Source organism: Triturus cristatus, chromosome 2_2 (assembly GCF_964204655.1).
Source record: "Triturus cristatus chromosome 2_2, aTriCri1.1, whole genome shotgun sequence".
NCBI lineage: Eukaryota > Metazoa > Chordata > Amphibia > Caudata > Salamandridae > Triturus > Triturus cristatus.
In genome coordinates this window covers 1,195,500,411-1,195,518,030 of record NC_140582.1, presented here as the reverse complement: position 1 = coordinate 1,195,518,030, position 17,620 = coordinate 1,195,500,411, and the positions used below count along the sequence as shown (strand labels likewise).

Below are 17,620 nucleotides of genomic sequence, written 5' to 3'. Positions count from 1 at the left end.
TTGTTAGTTTTAAGGTAGATACATTACTGTACTAGACATAGAGTAGAGAGCCTGAGAATAATACCTTGGAGAAAGTACACAAGTGAGAAAGAGATGTCGTTCCCATGTTTAGGGTGTGACTTTCTCTGGATGTTGCAGCTCTCAACGTGAGAACTGACAAAGTCAATGGACCCCTGATGTTGCGTACAGAGGAATGTTACCCAAAGACTTTGTGTGTTATAATATATTGTTCACCCCTTCTGACTTCAGAACAATTCCAGACTTCTTCCAGGTCTCATGCAGGAACCCTTCTGTAGATTTTCCTTTTCATATTTCTCTTGTGGATTTGTTGCCGGTACCTGAATGGACGTTGAGAGGTTTAGACCTATATGCCTCCTTTTAATTCCTTGCTAAGTGTGGCTTAGGCTAATGCTTATTCCTGACCCATAGAAGACTCTTGACTGAGCCACTGAGATGCTAACACCAGTTTTAATTTTTTTTCTTGTCTTGTCTCTATTTCCTTCATGGAATTTCTTGGTTCTTCTGTATTGCTGTACTTTTGCAAACTGTTTTTTTGTCAATATTGGCCTGCCTCAATTTATTTTGGAGATTAGGACTGCCTGTAGTTATTCAGCACTTGCAAGAACAGCATGGTCTTAAGAGTTGTGTACTTGAACTTGATTATTAATTTGTAAAAACCTTCTTAACCCTACCTACCATTCCTGGTCCTCATTGTGTAGCCAGATGCGTTACACTGTTAACTTATATTTGATTGATGTAAATGCTAACTGCCATCAGCTCTGAGTCAGACTAAAAAGGCCCATCGGATGACCGAATGTAAGAGAGTGGGCCCAGAAAATGCTGGATCAGACCCCTAAGTCAACATGCATGTTCTTCTTTGGCTAAAATGACAAACGTGTATGAAAATTGCATGGAAGTAACCTAATGATTTCTTTTTACAGTTGGCTCCATGCCACACAATTGAAAACAGGAGCGTTGAGCATCAGACCCTACTTCTCTTTTCTGTCAACATGTTTCAGTGCTCCGATATTGTCTGCCCAAAGTAAAGTGTTTACCTGGGACTATGGGCCTTGGGATCTCACCTCAAATGTTGTGAAACAGTCTCTGGATCATGGGTTATATTACGTGAAGTCATCCTATATAAGATGGAGTAAAAGCAGTGGAAACTCTCTTTCTTCATCGAGCAGGTCCTTCAGATGATGGGTGCAGTGCACACTTTGTTCAAAGAACATGCACATTGGGCAGCAGCATTGCAAGCTAGCTTCCTCAAATAGCCGGGCAGCCTAGTACGAACCTTCATTGCTCACAGAACATGTATAGTTGAGGTATGAATGAGATATGGGTTACAGATAGCTCTGTTGAGTTAGTACTTAACTCATTGAAAGAAACATGTAGGGGGTGAGTGACTTAATATGCAGGTTCTGACATCATTCTCCCTACGGTAATATTCAACAGCAGCACCCTGAAAATCCCAATACTATTACTCATCAACATGCTGAGTTGATTCTTTGTTTATTATCCTTGTTACTTGGTGCATCCCATCCACAGTGACTATGCTCTTGGCTCACACTCAGGTGCCCACCTGTTTGAAAAGGTTTCAAATGTGCCTTCACCAGGAGCAGTCCGTCCCAGCCTAGGAATTCCACCTATTCAAAATGTTGCCGGCTACCATCAGAGGTGGGCAAACCTAAAGGTTAACAGCAAGAACCAAGCCAGAGCGAAGCCAATGGTCTGGCTTGAATCAAAGAGTGTCATTCAACAAACACCAAGTTAACATATCATAAAGTCCCTTCAAAACGAAAATAAGATGTATTTCATTAACATGTGGGAGAGTTTCACCATAGTACATTGCATTACATCAATGCATTGAGAAATGTTTATTAAAAGTTTGTAAATATAAATTTGGAAATGTTCATGCCCCTGCCATGATGGCAATGCCACTCGAGATCTAAGAGGCAAATGACTTGTCATGTGTACCCTGCATTTGTCTTAGTTTATTATCCTTGAACATTACACCAAACAATAGCTTTTTTCTACAGTCCATATCCTGACTCACATATTTGAAGGTGCTTTAATGAGTGATAATGAAGAAAAAGGAGGTTCTGTGAAATTAAAGATTTACTCAGGATCATACAGTTTGGTCAAGCGGGGAAGTCAGGATTTAGCCCATATTTTCTGTTTTTACTTTGTGCAATTCAGTCACTAGATGGGTATCTCTATCTCTCATCCATTTTTCATCAAAAAGGTCACCGCTTTGTTTCTAATTTTTACTGTCTGAGGTACAGGCAGAATCCAAATTAAAGTTTGGCTCATTTTAGGCTTGGGTTCCAAGAGGATCTCGAGCTGAGCCAGAGGCAGAAATCTGTCTTGAAGCTGGCTCAACCTGTCATGAGGACTTGGAAAATTACACCAGCATAATTAACATAATTTGGGGAATTTTGTGTAACACTTGTTATAAGAAATTCCAGAAATTATGACATCCCGCCACTTTGGGGCTTATTACGATGTCGGTAGGAGTTGCCTCTCACCAATACTGTCTCGGACTCGGGACCGACCGACCTCCGGCCTGTGTCCAATGCAACTGAACACTGTTTGGTCGCATACTCACTTTTCTCAATGGGAGCTTGTGTCACGGCGCGTATATAGGCTTCTATAGAGAAATTGGTGTGTGCGTGTAAAACCCTGCACCCTGTGGCAGGCACCCCATGGTGCCTGCCACACAGTGCAGGCTTTTACAGGGGGGTACCCTAGGTACCCCCTTGACCACCAATCGTAGACCGCAGAGGCAGGGAGGCCCTGCTATGGGGTCCCAAAGTCACTTTCTGAAAGCCTTTCTGTGTCGGACAGGCTGTGGGAAACCGACATCGTAATCCAGATGGCAAAAACGCCATCCATAGGGGATTATGGTGCAGTTCCTCAGACTCCGAGAGCTGAACTGAACCGAGTCGGAATGACCAGTTGGAAAACTTCCGAAAGCTTCCGACTAGCCATCTGAGGCTTTCTGACCGACATCATAATCGGACCCTTTCTGTAATTATGCACAATTCACTTTGAAAATGTACTAAAAATGCATTTGTGGTAAAAACATACTGCAAACACATGGGAATGACATAATGCAAGCAGCTGTTATTTGAAGAGCTATTGTTTTTCCACTTTTTATAGAGCCAAAACAGTTTTGCATTATAAATTAACAAGAGGCTTAATTTCATGCTAAAATATAACACTAAATGATGGATTTCCATTACACTCGATTTCGCTACAATTACGCATTATATGCACATTTAGCACAACTTTATCCTTCAGTGGTTCGTCTGGCTCTATCTGCTACAATTACATGTGCCTCTGACAGCTAGGTATATTCTTCAAGGCTGTAGTGATGCAGTAAGTGATCCCAGTGGGGCTCAGGCAATCACTTCTTCCAAAACTCTGCCATATAAGTTTAATTTCTTCCATTGAGGACTAATGTTAGCATGTGAAAGCTTGCAGTAAATTCTAACGGGTGATAGTCTTATTTACAAGACAGTGTTAAGCCACTTAACGTGGCTTAACGCTGCCTTGTACATAAAGCACCCTTTCACGCTATACTTAGCGTGAAACGGGTTGGCAATGGGTGTTGCAGTGAGCATTCTGTCGCAACACCCATTGATTTTGACGCTGGCCCATATTCATAAGGGTTGCGTAAATATGCGGCAGCGCCAAAATTAAGACCAAGGAAAGCCTGGTCTTAACAGGCACAACGGGGAGAAATGCTTTATTTCTTCTTGGTTTTGCTGTTTTTATGTGTGGTTCATTGTGCAGCACACATAAAAGCAGCAAAATGCCATGCATGATTGTTTATTTGCAGTGGAGACGTGTAATGATGATAAGTAGGGGGTCCAGTGTCCCCATATCACTAAACGTTCTCCACAATCTATCCCTGGAGACCATAGCAAAAGCCACTTTAAGGGCTACAAAAGTGGCATGTAGACTGTCATTACCCAAATCCGCCTCAATTCACCTTACCAAGTGGAATCTGAAGACCTGGTCAACAGTGCTGGTTTTGGGGCAGAAACCAGACTGAAATTGGGTCAGGATTTAATTCTCTTCAGTCCAGGAGAGAAACCGATCAAGGATAATCTTACGAGCATTTTTTTGGCTAGAGGTGATGAGACTTATTGTTCGGTGGTTTGCAGGGTCCAGTTTTGTCCCTTTTTTGTAAATAGGGATAGTTTCTGCCCCCTTCCAGGATTTGGGGATAGCCGCTCCTGCCAGTATAGCATTAAAAAGGCAGGTGAGATATGGAGCCCAAATGGCATGTTCTGAGACAAAAAGATCCATTGGAATTCAGTCCAATCGTGGGGCTCTTCCCTGGATTCTGAGAGATTATCGCAGATTTGACCTCTGAGTTACTAAAGGAAAGCCCGGCCTCGAAGGAGGAATCTGTTTTAGGGGGGGGGGGGGGTAGATTGTGGTTGTCCTGATCTGTTTAGAGAAGGGTGAGGGCAACTATATAGGGTTTTGAAATGAGTCACCCAATCGTGGGAGAATATGGGATACAGGTTTCAGCTTGGCTCAACTGGCACAATGAGAGATTACATGCCAGTCGGCCCTTTGATTCCCCTTTCACACAGCTGTTAGTAGGTCACTCCAGATTGCTGTGTCCCAATCAATTTTTTCTATTTTTTGCCTTTGCTTGTAATTCAATCTGGCGATCTTAAGCTTGTGATAAGAACCCCCCTTTAAGGTCACCTAGGAGAGGGGTTGTTGCCACTCTACATTCTTTATTAGACCATGTGGTGTGTATAGACCTAGATGGTTTCTTTGTGATTATGGGCTTGTAAAAAACTGCATTTTTAGCTCCTCAACCCATTTAACGTGGGCACCCATAGTCTCTTCAGGGGTTAACTCTGGACCAACTAAGAATGTCAATACGGGGATCAGGCTTCGATAGATGTGGGCGAGAAGGACCTCATTCTCCACAATACTACACCACTCAATTGATCTACGGTTATTACTCACTGTCATCTCACCAAACTGTGTTCTCTCATCCCTTTTAAACCTACTTGCTATGCTGCCAAGGGTTAAATAAAAGGGAAAAATTATCGCTTTCTGTCCTTGGAAGGACTTCCATGTCTTCAATGTAAGCCCAGTATTGAAGGTTCACTAAGAAATAGTCAATGTGGCTTGTATACTTAGTTTACGTAGTGGGTCGCGACACTGCTCGTCTTTCGAGCGACTTTGGGCTGACGAGCCTGGTGTCTGCACCTGCGCGCCTTGAAAGGTACTTTACCTATATATTTTGGCAGTCTACTTGGCACCCCGCATACCTACCTGCTCCCTGCTGACGAGAGGCAATTACCTCGAAACACGTGTCCAGGGATGGCATTATTTCACATACTCGTGGCATAGGCGTACTCACCGCTGCCACTACATTATCCAGAATTCTTTGGGGCTATTTGCTAGTATGACGAGCAGTGTCGCGACCCACTACGTAAACTATTTAAAGCTCTTTCGAGCGACTTTGGGCTGACGAGCCTGGTGTCTGCACCTGCGCGCCTTGAAAGGTACTTTACCTATATATTTTGGCAGTCTACTTGGCACCCCGCATACCTACCTGCTCCCTGCTGACGAGAGGCAATTACCTCGAAACACGTGTCCAGGGATGGCATTATTTCACATACTCGTGGCATAGGCGTACTCACCGCTGCCACTACATTATCCAGAATTCTTTGGGGCTATTTGCTAGTATGACGAGCAGTGTCGCGACCCACTACGTAAACTATTTAAAGCTCTTTCGAGCGACTTTGGGCTGACGAGCCTGGTGTCTGCACCTGCGCGCCTTGAAAGGTACTTTACCTATATATTTTGGCAGTCTACTTGGCACCCCGCATACCTACCTGCTCCCTGCTGACGAGAGGCAATTACCTCGAAACACGTGTCCAGGGATGGCATTATTTCACATACTCGTGGCATAGGCGTACTCACCGCTGCCACTACATTATCCAGAATTCTTTGGGGCTATTTGCTAGTATGACGAGCAGTGTCGCGACCCACTACGTAAACTATTTAAAGCTCTTTCGAGCGACTTTGGGCTGACGAGCCTGGTGTCTGCACCTGCGCGCCTTGAAAGGTACTTTACCTATATATTTTGGCAGTCTACTTGGCACCCCGCATACCTACCTGCTCCCTGCTGACGAGAGGCAATTACCTCGAAACACGTGTCCAGGGATGGCATTATTTCACATACTCGTGGCATAGGCGTACTCACCGCTGCCACTACATTATCCAGAATTCTTTGGGGCTATTTGCTAGTATGACGAGCAGTGTCGCGACCCACTACGTAAACTATTTAAAGCTCTTTCGAGCGACTTTGGGCTGACGAGCCTGGTGTCTGCACCTGCGCGCCTTGAAAGGTACTTTACCTATATATTTTGGCAGTCTACTTGGCACCCCGCATACCTACCTGCTCCCTGCTGACGAGAGGCAATTACCTCGAAACACGTGTCCAGGGATGGCATTATTTCACATACTCGTGGCATAGGCGTACTCACCGCTGCCACTACATTATCCAGAATTCTTTGGGGCTATTTGCTAGTATGACGAGCAGTGTCGCGACCCACTACGTAAACTGGCTTGTATACTTGTTGCTTGGGAATGTCGGGTGTCTCTTCCGATCTGATTTGGTTCTGCCTTTACAGGCTCTTAGTTGGTTATGTATGCTAAAATCAGTTAGTTGCAAAGCTACTTTAGGGATTGATTTAATGCATGGGCCCAAAATGTGAGGGATACCCCAATGTTGACCAGATCCTTTTGCAGCATGCTTGGTTCAAGGCACACATTAATGGTGTTTTGCTCATGCAAAAACTAGGGGAAATAAAAATATTTCTCCTCGTTGTACCAATCTAACGCCTGTTTTTGCAGATCCTTGTAAATCTGGGGCAGCGTCAAAAAGCAATGGGTGTTGTGGTGGAACGCCCACAGCAACACCCATTGCACGCTCCTTTCATGCAGATACTCGCTCGAAAGTGTATCCTATTTTCAAACAGCCGTTAATTCACCAAAAAGTGTCTTGACGCCACTTTGTCAATATGGAGCAGGGCATTGAGCCACCGGAACGTTGGTAAAAGCGATGCTCCGGTGGAGCAATCCTCGTTTACATATACCCCTTTGTTACCCATACCGATATTCATGTATTTACTACTGAAGAGGGTACCTTATATTGTGGGGTACTGTGGCAGGCCTTAACATGAAATTCATTAGCTCCTCTTCAGAATTGTTAATGGAGATGTAAATACTTTACATGCTTTTTCTTGACAAGATCTTATCTATGAGGTCTACAGAAATACCAAGTTACGCATAGTAGCAAATTAATTACCTACCTCTCGTCAAGAATGAGATCTTGAAGAAGGTGGAAAGGGAAGCATCAGAATGAAAATTCATTGTTCAGTTTTGTTGGTGACTCTGTGCCCCACCCTCATACTTGCACACGCCCTACCCCATAATGAACATTCCTTAATAAGGCATAGTCACATGGTCAGTACCTAGTGGTGTTTTAAGTGCATTACACAGACGCATTTCAGTCCTGTTGGCAACTCTTTGCCCCACCCTCATTCTTACACTTGTTCCTGCCCCTACAGCTGCTCATTGACCAGGCATGAGCGGATTGACAACACTAGCTTGTGGAACCCATGAAACTACACCATTGACAATTTTATTTTCTTCATGGGTTCAAGGGATTCTGAAACAGAAAACACATCTGTATAAAAAATAGAGACATTTCTAAGGAAAATGAAACAAGAATAAAATATTAAACTCATATACAATGGGGCAGATTTATGTTTGACTTGCGCCTCATTTACGCCGCCGTTGCGTCACTTTTGTGACGCAGCAGCGGCGCAAATCCTGCGCCATGGTGCGGGGTATTTACAACGTGACGCATCTGGGAGATGCGTCACGTTGTAAAGCCCTGCGCCACATGTAGGCGTTCCAGGGCAGGTGGGGGCGTTCCGGCGCAGGAACGCCTCCTAAAAGTGGCTGAGTGAAATCTACAAGATTTCACTCAGTCACTTTTGAGCCCATGCTACGTCAAAACCCTGCGCCTGCTTGAAGCAGGCGTAAGGATTGACGCAGCATTGTGCAGATAGGGCCCCCCAGAGCATTGCTGGAGTTGCGACGCAACTCCAGCAATGCGCCACTTTTACGGCACAGATGCGTGACGCATCTGTGCCGTTTTTGCCCCATGGTGCGCCGCATTATAAATGCGGCGCATCCATGATGGCGGAGCTGGGGCGCAAAATAACTGGCGCATCCCTGCTGATATGCAGGGATGCGTCAGTTATTATAAATATGCCCCGATATATTTAAATGAATTCATGTATTTCACGTTGCTGTTGCACATCAAATTGTTCTCCTACAGACGGATTGCCATTTTAAAAGGATAAATGTAGTGATTTGTGAGGGCAAAGCACAGAGGAGGAGAAGGGAAGGGTGTGAAGTTGGAGAACTGAGAGGAAGGAAAGGAAATGCCAGCCGTCTTTGTTACTGTACCTGACTGAGACATGGCGACTGGAGGTCAGCAGAGGTAAGGACACAGGCAGACGCTTATAACCGGTAGGAAGGTGCAGCAGTGAAGGCAGATGCGAACCACTGCTGGTCAGCCCAGGGGAGCCTTATTTATTCAAACATGTCATGCAAAAACTGCAAAAAATAAACATTGGAATTAAACTGAAGCTCAGCTTTTCTTGCCTCATGATGCAAACAAAAACCCTGGGAAACAACTGTTTTCTGTCACATTGAAGCCAGCTGACATTCACACCCTCTGGTAGTTCCTTATGATGCTCAAACATCCTTCTGCACGGTGTGACCATGTGATATATGATGAAATGCAGTACATTTGACCATGTTCCAATCTCATTCAAGAGGGATCGCGCTTTTGTGGGGTTAAAAAAAAAAAACAATAAAATAGTACTTATATTTGCCTTAGGTGGCATTAGACATATACATTTTGAAAAGTTCATCCTGCCCCCCGTTTTCCCTTGCAAATTTAACACTAATGCATGTAAAAGCCAACACACCATTGAAGAAGTGGCTATTTATGAGGCTGCGGGTCAAATAGTTCATAATCTCTGCTGTTTAAAGGCCACTGGTTAAATACTAGCAAAGATGTACAATTTTACTGAAGGTCAGATAAACAGTGTGAAGGAAGCCTTTGTTTAGTGGGTCATGAAGGGAAAAGGGACTCCAGGCAATGGTATGGTGGTCGCCAACCTGTAATGGGGGTGCAACATATGTGAAGCATTTGAAAGTAAGGGCATATACAAATGGTACACAGTTTGTGCAAAGGTAAGTGCATGAATTAAGCTCAGCTGTTCCAAATTGGGGAAAAACCCAGTAAAATCAGATTTGAATAAACTTCTGTTTTAGAAGATTCTGGATTTGGCAGTCTGATATTTTGCGCTGTAGTCTAGGAGTACTTGGCTGTCTGCAAAGAATAATTAGTATAGTTTTAAAGCATGTTACATAAATGTTTTATTCACTCATGTGAATACATTGGTTTTTTTATGTTCATGGTCCTATTTTTGGTAGTTTTTGAGAGCTTGGCTCTTTTTAGGATTGTTTTGGAAGGTCTTGTGCTAGCTTTAGGCTGCTTTTTACGGGGGATTGCGCTTGTTTAGTATTTCAAACCTAACAACACAGCAGCAGTCAACAAACAGCAGCAAAAATATGAATGCAGACAGAAAGGCTGTTCTGGGCTAGACAATGAGGGCTGCTTAAAGTAGACAATTAGTGTTTGGGGGCAGAGTTCTTTGGTGAACTTGCAGGAGAGACATTGAGCAAGACACAGCAATGGGGCTTCTGCAAAATGGGCAAGTCAAAGTTGGAGACAGGTAAATAATGCATCTTGGTAGTGATGGAGCAAGGACTCATAGAAAAGAGAAGCAATCCTCTCTTTAACTTCTAATATTGTATTAACCTCGTATTGTGTAAATTAATTCACACAACATTGAACATAAAAGACAGAGAAGCTTGCTTATGTGCTTTACTAATAAGTAAATTGAGCGGCATCCTAAAATGGCTGCTAACAGGAAATCTTTATTGCGCATGCGTCAACTGCATCTACGCAGTATGACGAGCTGTCGCTTGGAGGGAATTTCTTGCACATGCACAGATGCTATTTGTTAGAATCCGGGTTCTCTGGTTGACACAGGTAGGTACTTGTGTCAAGCAGGGAACCGTTCCTCTAGTCAGGGTAGGGGGGTACACTCCAACAATAACTCCTGCTCACCAACTAGGTAGCTTGGCGCGAGCAGACAAGGCCTATCTCAGAGCGTTTAGGTTAAGCATTTGTGAACACACACACAGTACCTCAGTGACAACCCCACAAATGGACTCCACACGGGGATATATAGAAAAATAACACTTTATATATATATAGATTAGGCTTAGCACAAGACCAGATAACGTACAAATGGCCCACAATACTTATTAAACAAAGAGTTCTTGGTTTTAGCGGAGTTTTAAAGTTCTGTGCGCTTCGTTCCTGTCCGTACGATTCGTACGTGGTAAAAACTGCTTAGGAACGGGTCTCACCCGCACGCTAGGCGCTTCGGGATGAAGCATACACCCTACGGTGCTAACAGGCACAGTACCTTTACTTGGTGAGTTCGTCACGGATGCTGCGCTGACATCAAGCGCGATGTACGGTGCGTTGTCCTCCTGGTGCGATGCGTACTACGGTACGTTAGACAAGGGGATGATGCGTAGGTACGATGCGTTCAAAGTTCGTCGCGGCGTTCGTGCCGTACCATGAGATCGGCAATCTTGATTCGAAGCGCTGGATACAAGCGAACAGTATGCTCCGCACAGGGGAGACGTACGCGACTACCGTACACACCGCAGCCTTTCCAAAGCAGGGGAAAGAAGCGTACGCTGGGCAGTACAGTTCATAGGAGATAGTAGCAAGTACGGTTCGCAGTCCTTCTGTTACGGTGCGAGCTATGGCTCATAGGGACCCGTTAGTCGCGTTGCTCAGGCCGGACGATACCTTCCTTTGCAGTGCGAGCTACGGCTCGTAGAGGGACCTTAGTCACATTGTTCGGGCCGGTCAGCGGGATAGCAGCGTTCAGGGGGTACGCTGCGATCAGCAAGACGTACGCAGCAGTTCGAGTCAAAGATGCGGGGAAAACGGTCCATTTTCCAAGGCGATCTCATGGCGGTGAAGTCCACTGGTCCTGGGACTTTGTTCAGGGGGCAAGCTCACTCACAAGCCCTTGGAGATCTTCAGCACAAGTCAAATAAAAGCTTCTTGTGTCTTTTCTTCCTCTTCTTCAGCAGCAAGGCAACCACTGCAGGCCAATCCCCCAGGTCAGGGACAGTACTCCTCCATGCAGCTTTTCCAGTTCCTTCAGGTCTTCTTGGCAGGACAGGATCTAGTTTCTTAGGAGCAGGGCTCCTACATTCATACCACAAATCCTTTGTTCTCTCAGGCCAGGGGGGCCCTTGCCTAGTTCAGTTCAGTTCTGGAGCACTTTGTTAATGCGATGCAGGCTTCTTCTTTCAGGGTGCAGGGCAGAGCTATCAGACGCTCCACAGGTGGCGGAGCCAGCATTGTGGTGGCAGAGCAAAGCCCTATTCAGAGTCCAGGTGTACTCCTCCCACCCATCTATATGTCAATCTTTCTATTCGCCACCAGGCTACCTAGCCCTTCCCATCTGGGTTTCCCCAGCCCTGTCACTCACACAAGCCAGACAGCAGATACACATCACGCAGAGGCGGGCTGAAATGGTTAGGCAAGCAAAGGCCAACTTTCTAAAAGTGGCATTTGCAAACGCAGAATATTAAAATAAACCTTACTAAAAGATGTTCCTTATTATTCTGAGTTCAGGCATACTAAACTCGATTTTCTACCACGTTCCCTGGGTCTGTTAGGATCATAGGATGTAACAATCTTAACAGCCCATTCTGGCCTATGAGAACAGGGTAGCCTTACAATAGTGAAAAACGAAAATGGCTGTAATTCACTATTAGGACATGCCACACACATCAGGGCTTGTCCTACCTTATGCTACAATGCACCCTGCCCTTGGGCCTACCATAGGGGTAACTAACATGAAGTTAAGGGAAGGTTTAGGGACTGGCAAGTGGGTGCACTTGCCAGTCAGCATGTCAGTACCAGACTGCAAGCAGGTTCTGCAATGGCAGACCTAGACACATTTTACCAGGCCGCTTCTGTGGGTGGCACAATCAGTGCTGCAAACCCACCAGCGGCATTTGTATTTACACGCCCTGGCACTCCTGGTGAACTTTACTGGGGTCCGATAGTAAACCAAATAGGCCAATGATGGAATCCAACCAACATATACATTTACAATGGGGAGAGCATATGCACTTTAGCATTGAACAGCAGTGGTAAAGTGCCTAGAGTCATAAAAAAGCCAACAACAGGTCAGAAAAAATGCAGGAGGAAGGCAAAAAGTTTAGAGATGACCCTGCAAAAAGGGCCAAGTCCAACACTATTAAAATGGTTGCTTGAAAGCTCACATGCTTGGCATCTGCTTTGCTGAAACTAAACCAAGCTATTTTACTAATTCTAATGCGGGGAAAGCATTAATAAGTAAATGGGGTTATAGTAGAGATAGGTGGTATACAGTGAGACCATTTATTCTTGAAATTAATATTTGTCTTTTTGACTTTCTTGATACTGTGCATTTGGGCCTCTGGTATGAGTCTAGAGTTTGTTAACCACCTGACCTCCGCGCATGCTTAGTGGGAATGAGCCAGAAGAAGTGACAATCTACTTGAACGCAGTCCAAGGACACAAAAGATACATATCCTGGGAACAAGCATCGAAAACCTGTGGATGAATTGAAATACATGATAAAATATACACTTGTTTCTAATATGATGTGGATACGGGTGGGAATAAAGATTTGTGAATAAAAATTAAGGGGTGGGATCTTTGAACAATAGACTAATAGACAAAGATGAAAAATAAGCATGGTGTGATGATCTTCCCCCCTTGCCTGTCCAATCAGAGTAAGTAGTTTTACGATATTGAAACATTAATGGGTGGTATATGAATATCGAAGAGTATCATTGAGGTAGTTTTAGTTATTTAGTTAGATGGAGATTTACTGAATGCTGCAGAGCTTGGGATGCGGTCGGAGTGTCGAGTGATGCTGATGAAGAATCGAATGCAGAACCATCTATCTAAACCTAATTAATTTAGAAGAAGATCGCGGAAGAATCTCGAGGAGGAAGAGAGTGTCAGAGTGGGGTGCTACACAAGCGTCGGTGTTGGAGAGGTCATCTACCCTGTCCGGATTCCTGTCCTGAAGCCTTTGTCTCCTGATCTTTCCTGGGGGACCCTTCCCAGCTCCTTGGCCAGAGGGTTGGTTTTTACACCATCCTAGGTAATTATCATTTTCGTGAATGCGCAAATGTTCTTCTCTCTCTCTGTCCTCTCCCTTCTAAGCATAAGTCATTGCAAAGTATACTGTATGTGTTTGATGATTGATTTATTGAATCTTCCTTCCTGTGAGTGGTGGAGACTGTAATGTACTTTGAAGTAGTTCACATGAAACTAATTTAGATAAAGACTTTAAATTTTCCCTGAGTATGTGGTTATTTCATTGCAAATAAAATTAATTCATGTCTTTTCACCATCAACTAGTTCAACTAATGGTCCATTGACCAGAGGAAAGAACTGTTTGATGAGTGAAAAGATTAGTTGAGAACAAGAGGTGACTAATCTTGAAGCAATGGTAAAATCATAAACTTTGACTCCAATGTTTAGTACAAGGCTGTTTGTATGTGTGTTTATGGGCCCAGGTGAGTATATGGTGTTGGAGTATCTGTTGCTGGTTCACCGCCGGATCAGTAGTTCACCTAGCTGCCTGTCAAATAAACACACGTTTTCATCAGAGTTGGTTTCAGGCATAGATACTTATTGATCCTGGGTGGCCATTTAGCATTTTAGTCACACGCACAATGTATCTTTGCAATGCTAATTGTGATTTTTAAATACCAAGCGGTGTTTTAACTGGGCAAGGTTATGTCTCTAATGCGCCCTCATTTCTGTCCTAGACAGTGCTGTCTTTAATTAAGTTTAGTTAAAAAAATCTTGAAGGCAAGATAAATCTAAATGGCAAGCTTGGAAGCTGTACCAGACTAAAGACTTTGTGGAGAAGTCTTGGGAAGGGTAGGAAGCAGTAGGACCAGTAGAAGGAGGCTGATTACCTGCCGGAGCAGGAATGCATGGTGGGGGGGGCAGGGTGGGAGGGGGTAAGTCAACAGAATAGATCAAATTAAATAAATAAATAAAACCTATTACGTTGTCTGTCTATTTCCCCCATTGCCAGGCCCTGCTCCAGCACCCCACTGCGCTTACCTGCACTGGCTGCGACTGCTGATTACCAGTAGGAGAATAAGTGCCAGATGGTGGACCACCAGGAGGGCTTGGATGACCAGAGTCACAAGGATCAGGACAAGAAGAACCAGCCCCAGGAAGGCCTAATCCACAAGGGCCAGGGTTGCCAAGGCCAGAAAGCACCAGCATCAAATAGATGAGAAGCAGGACAAGAAAAAACAGGGCTATGGGTACTGGATCCAGGGTGAGAAGGATCAGGAGGGCCAGGAGGAGGATGTGGAACAGGGGGATCTGGACCCAGTGAACAAGGCCCAAAGGAAAAGAAGGACCAGACTTACGAGGAACAGATGGCCCTGGGCCATGAAAAGAAGGAGAGCTAGGAGGACCCGAGTGCGCTGACTTGGGATGAGGATAACCAGGGCCAGGAGAGGCAGGCTCGGGTAGAAAGACCAAAGAAGACCAGTATCAAAATTATCAGATACAGAAGAGTCAAAATCAGATCAGACCAAGAGGCCACATGCAAATGGACCAGGATTGAGAAGACCACAACTAGAAAGGACTAAGCACAGTGGGACCTGAGGACGCTAGATCTGAATGATCGGGATGGAAATAAATGACCAGGAAGCCAAGGCCTAGTGGGACTAGGATCAGAAAATCAATGAGGGTCAGACTCAGCATTGGTACTAGTCAGACCAGTGCCGCAGGGAGGAGTAAAGCCAGACCCAGCAAGAACATTACTAGGGGGACACCATGGTCGGATGGACAAGAACAAAGAAATATTGGGAGGACTAGTAGGAACAGAATGGGGCAGGAGGCTCGGGAGACTAGGAGAGCTAGGGAAACCAAGACCAGTGGGAGTAACACTAAAAGACCAGACACATTATTTGGAGTAGGCAAACTAGGGGACTAGATAAACCAGACAAATAGGTCCAGAAGGACTAATGGATGAGAATTAGGGTGAGGAGGATGAAAGGTCCAGGACGGGGAAAGACTAGGATAATCTGTGACAGGTCAAATTACTGCAGCACCATGAGGGCAAGGAACAGGAGGATGAGGAACAGGTGTATCAGGACCAGATGAAAGAGGACCATGAAGATAAGGACCTAGAGGGCAAGGCCAGCATGAACAGGATACTGGGATAAGCAGGACATGGTCTAGGAAGACTGGGGGGAACAGTACTAAGGGCACACAGAAGACAAGAGCAAGAAGACAAGGTACACTAAAATGATCATGACCAGAAAGACTGGAAACAGGGTTAAAAGGGTCATGAAGATTAGAGCCTCGGGGACTAGGACCCAATTGTGATGTGTGGCAGAGCACTTATTACAAGTAGCAGGACCAGGAGAGGAGGAGAATTGGATGTAAGAATGCAACCCGGAATTTGGAAGACCAAGTGGACTGAGCCGTGGTGGCCAGGAGAACCAGGACCAAAATGACCAGGCTTAAGAGGATATGAACAAGGAGAGCCTTGATCAAGAGGGCCAGGATCTATGTACCAGTAGGACTAAATAGACAAGGAACAGATGCAGGACAACCCAAAGCAGGAGGGCAAAGACTAGGGGTCACATTTATTAAGGTGACCCAAGGCAAATCAAGCCCTTAACTGTGATTTACTAAGCCACACAAAACCATCTTGTGTGGTTTAATAAATCCATGGCTTTGCATGATTTAGTAAATCCAAGGTAATGTAAGGCAGTGCATTTTGATGCCTTGCATTACTTTGCAGCAGGGAGGCATTCCATGGGTGGAGTCTGAGAGTTCCCAGACATCCACCCATGGTTGTTGGCATATTCTAAGATTTACAAAGAGTTGTAAACCTGGGAATGTGCCAAAATGGCATGCCTCCCAGATCCAGGTGTAACAAGACGAAATATCTTTAATTCTCTTTGTTACTTGCTTTTTAGGTCAAGTATTCAAGACCTGTTGTTACTTCTCTTGTGGGTTTAAAGCCATGCACCTACTTTCCATTTGTTTGTTTCAGTGTCCTTTAAAAATCCTTGCTTGCTAGTGGTCAGTCCTGCCTCTTTGTCCCTCCTTTTTAGGTCTCGCCTAGGCAGCGCATGCGCTGTTTCGACGAGAGATGCTGCATACACTATAGTGGGGGAAGCTCTGCCCACTCTCCGCCCATCTTTTTCATTGGCTTCAGTCAGTAAATGCTGCCTTTCAATTGGTTTAAGGCTTGTTAGTCCCTCCTCATGATGATTATGTCATAATTTGTATCCTTCCAAGGCTACTGGCCCCTTTACTCGCCGCACTTTCTTCTGGCACGCAGCCTAATCACAAGAGCGCGCACGCAATGACTGCTCTCTTCCTGGCCGGCTTTAGGAAGGCAGCATCACGTGATCCGCGTTCACCGCCACCGGCAGCAGCTGCAACGACCTGCGCGCGATGACGTGCTCTCTTCCTCGTTAACTCTATTTGGGCAAAGGTTTCCCGTCAATGGGATCATCTTGACACCCACATACAGCAATCCCGAACCGAGAGAGCAGCCGTTCGTATTTGCAAAGGGTCATAGGTGCGTGGCAACACCAGTGGTAGCATCTTTAGTAACTTCTCATCCATTTGAGATACAGAAGATTTATTTTTTTTGCTAAAATCTGCAAATTGTAGCGCAAGTGATGAATTATGTGGCAAGGGGGGGCATAATTATGCAGAAAACGCCGCAGCTACAGGATTGCATATTTCTGTATCTGTACCTATAATTAACATCAGTTCAATCCCCTATACGGGAAGACGTTTGTGTGCCCATCTTCAAATACCCAGACACTCAACTCCCTCATAAGCAGGCGCATGTATACCTAACTTCAGATAGACAAGTAGCCACCTCCCGTACAAACAGGCGTGCATAACGTCAGACAGACAGACATCCATCTCCCGTACTGGCAGGCATACATAACTGCAGGCATGCCTTAACACCCACCCACCCCCCACCCCTAGGTAGACATACTTTACTTCAGACAGACAGACATTCACTCCCAGACTGACATAAATCGACCCCCCCCTCCCCATATTAATACATTCATCTCAAGTACAGTTCGGTTTCGCATCTCTGTGTGGTCTAAGTGATGTGATGGCTATTTTAATTTACTGACTATGGAAGGATTGAAGTCGGAGTTGGTCTTACTAGGATTCCTACTGTTGGACAGGCCACACGAAGGGCTTGCTCCCTCCCCGCACGACAGGGCCCGAGCTCCGGCCCACCAGGCATAACCCACGAAAAGCACCTGTACCCCGTCTCCCGACGGATCTTCTGCCCTCGGACCTCTACTCCTC

The 17,620-nt window shown here is 45.2% G+C and overlaps 1 protein-coding gene across 1 annotated transcript in view; it reads right to left on the bottom strand.

Annotated features, from left to right (window-relative positions):
* The window catches only part of LOC146863373 (uncharacterized), a 187,461-nt gene extending 178,803 nt beyond the window's left edge, over positions 1-8,658 (bottom strand). The window contains exon 1 of the mRNA XM_085642802.1: positions 8,527-8,658. Coding sequence (XP_085498928.1) covers positions 8,527-8,539 — 13 coding nt within the window. The 5' untranslated portion in view covers positions 8,540-8,658. The remainder of the gene's footprint in view (positions 1-8,526) is intronic.
* Positions 8,659-17,620: the final 8,962 nt, after the last annotated feature.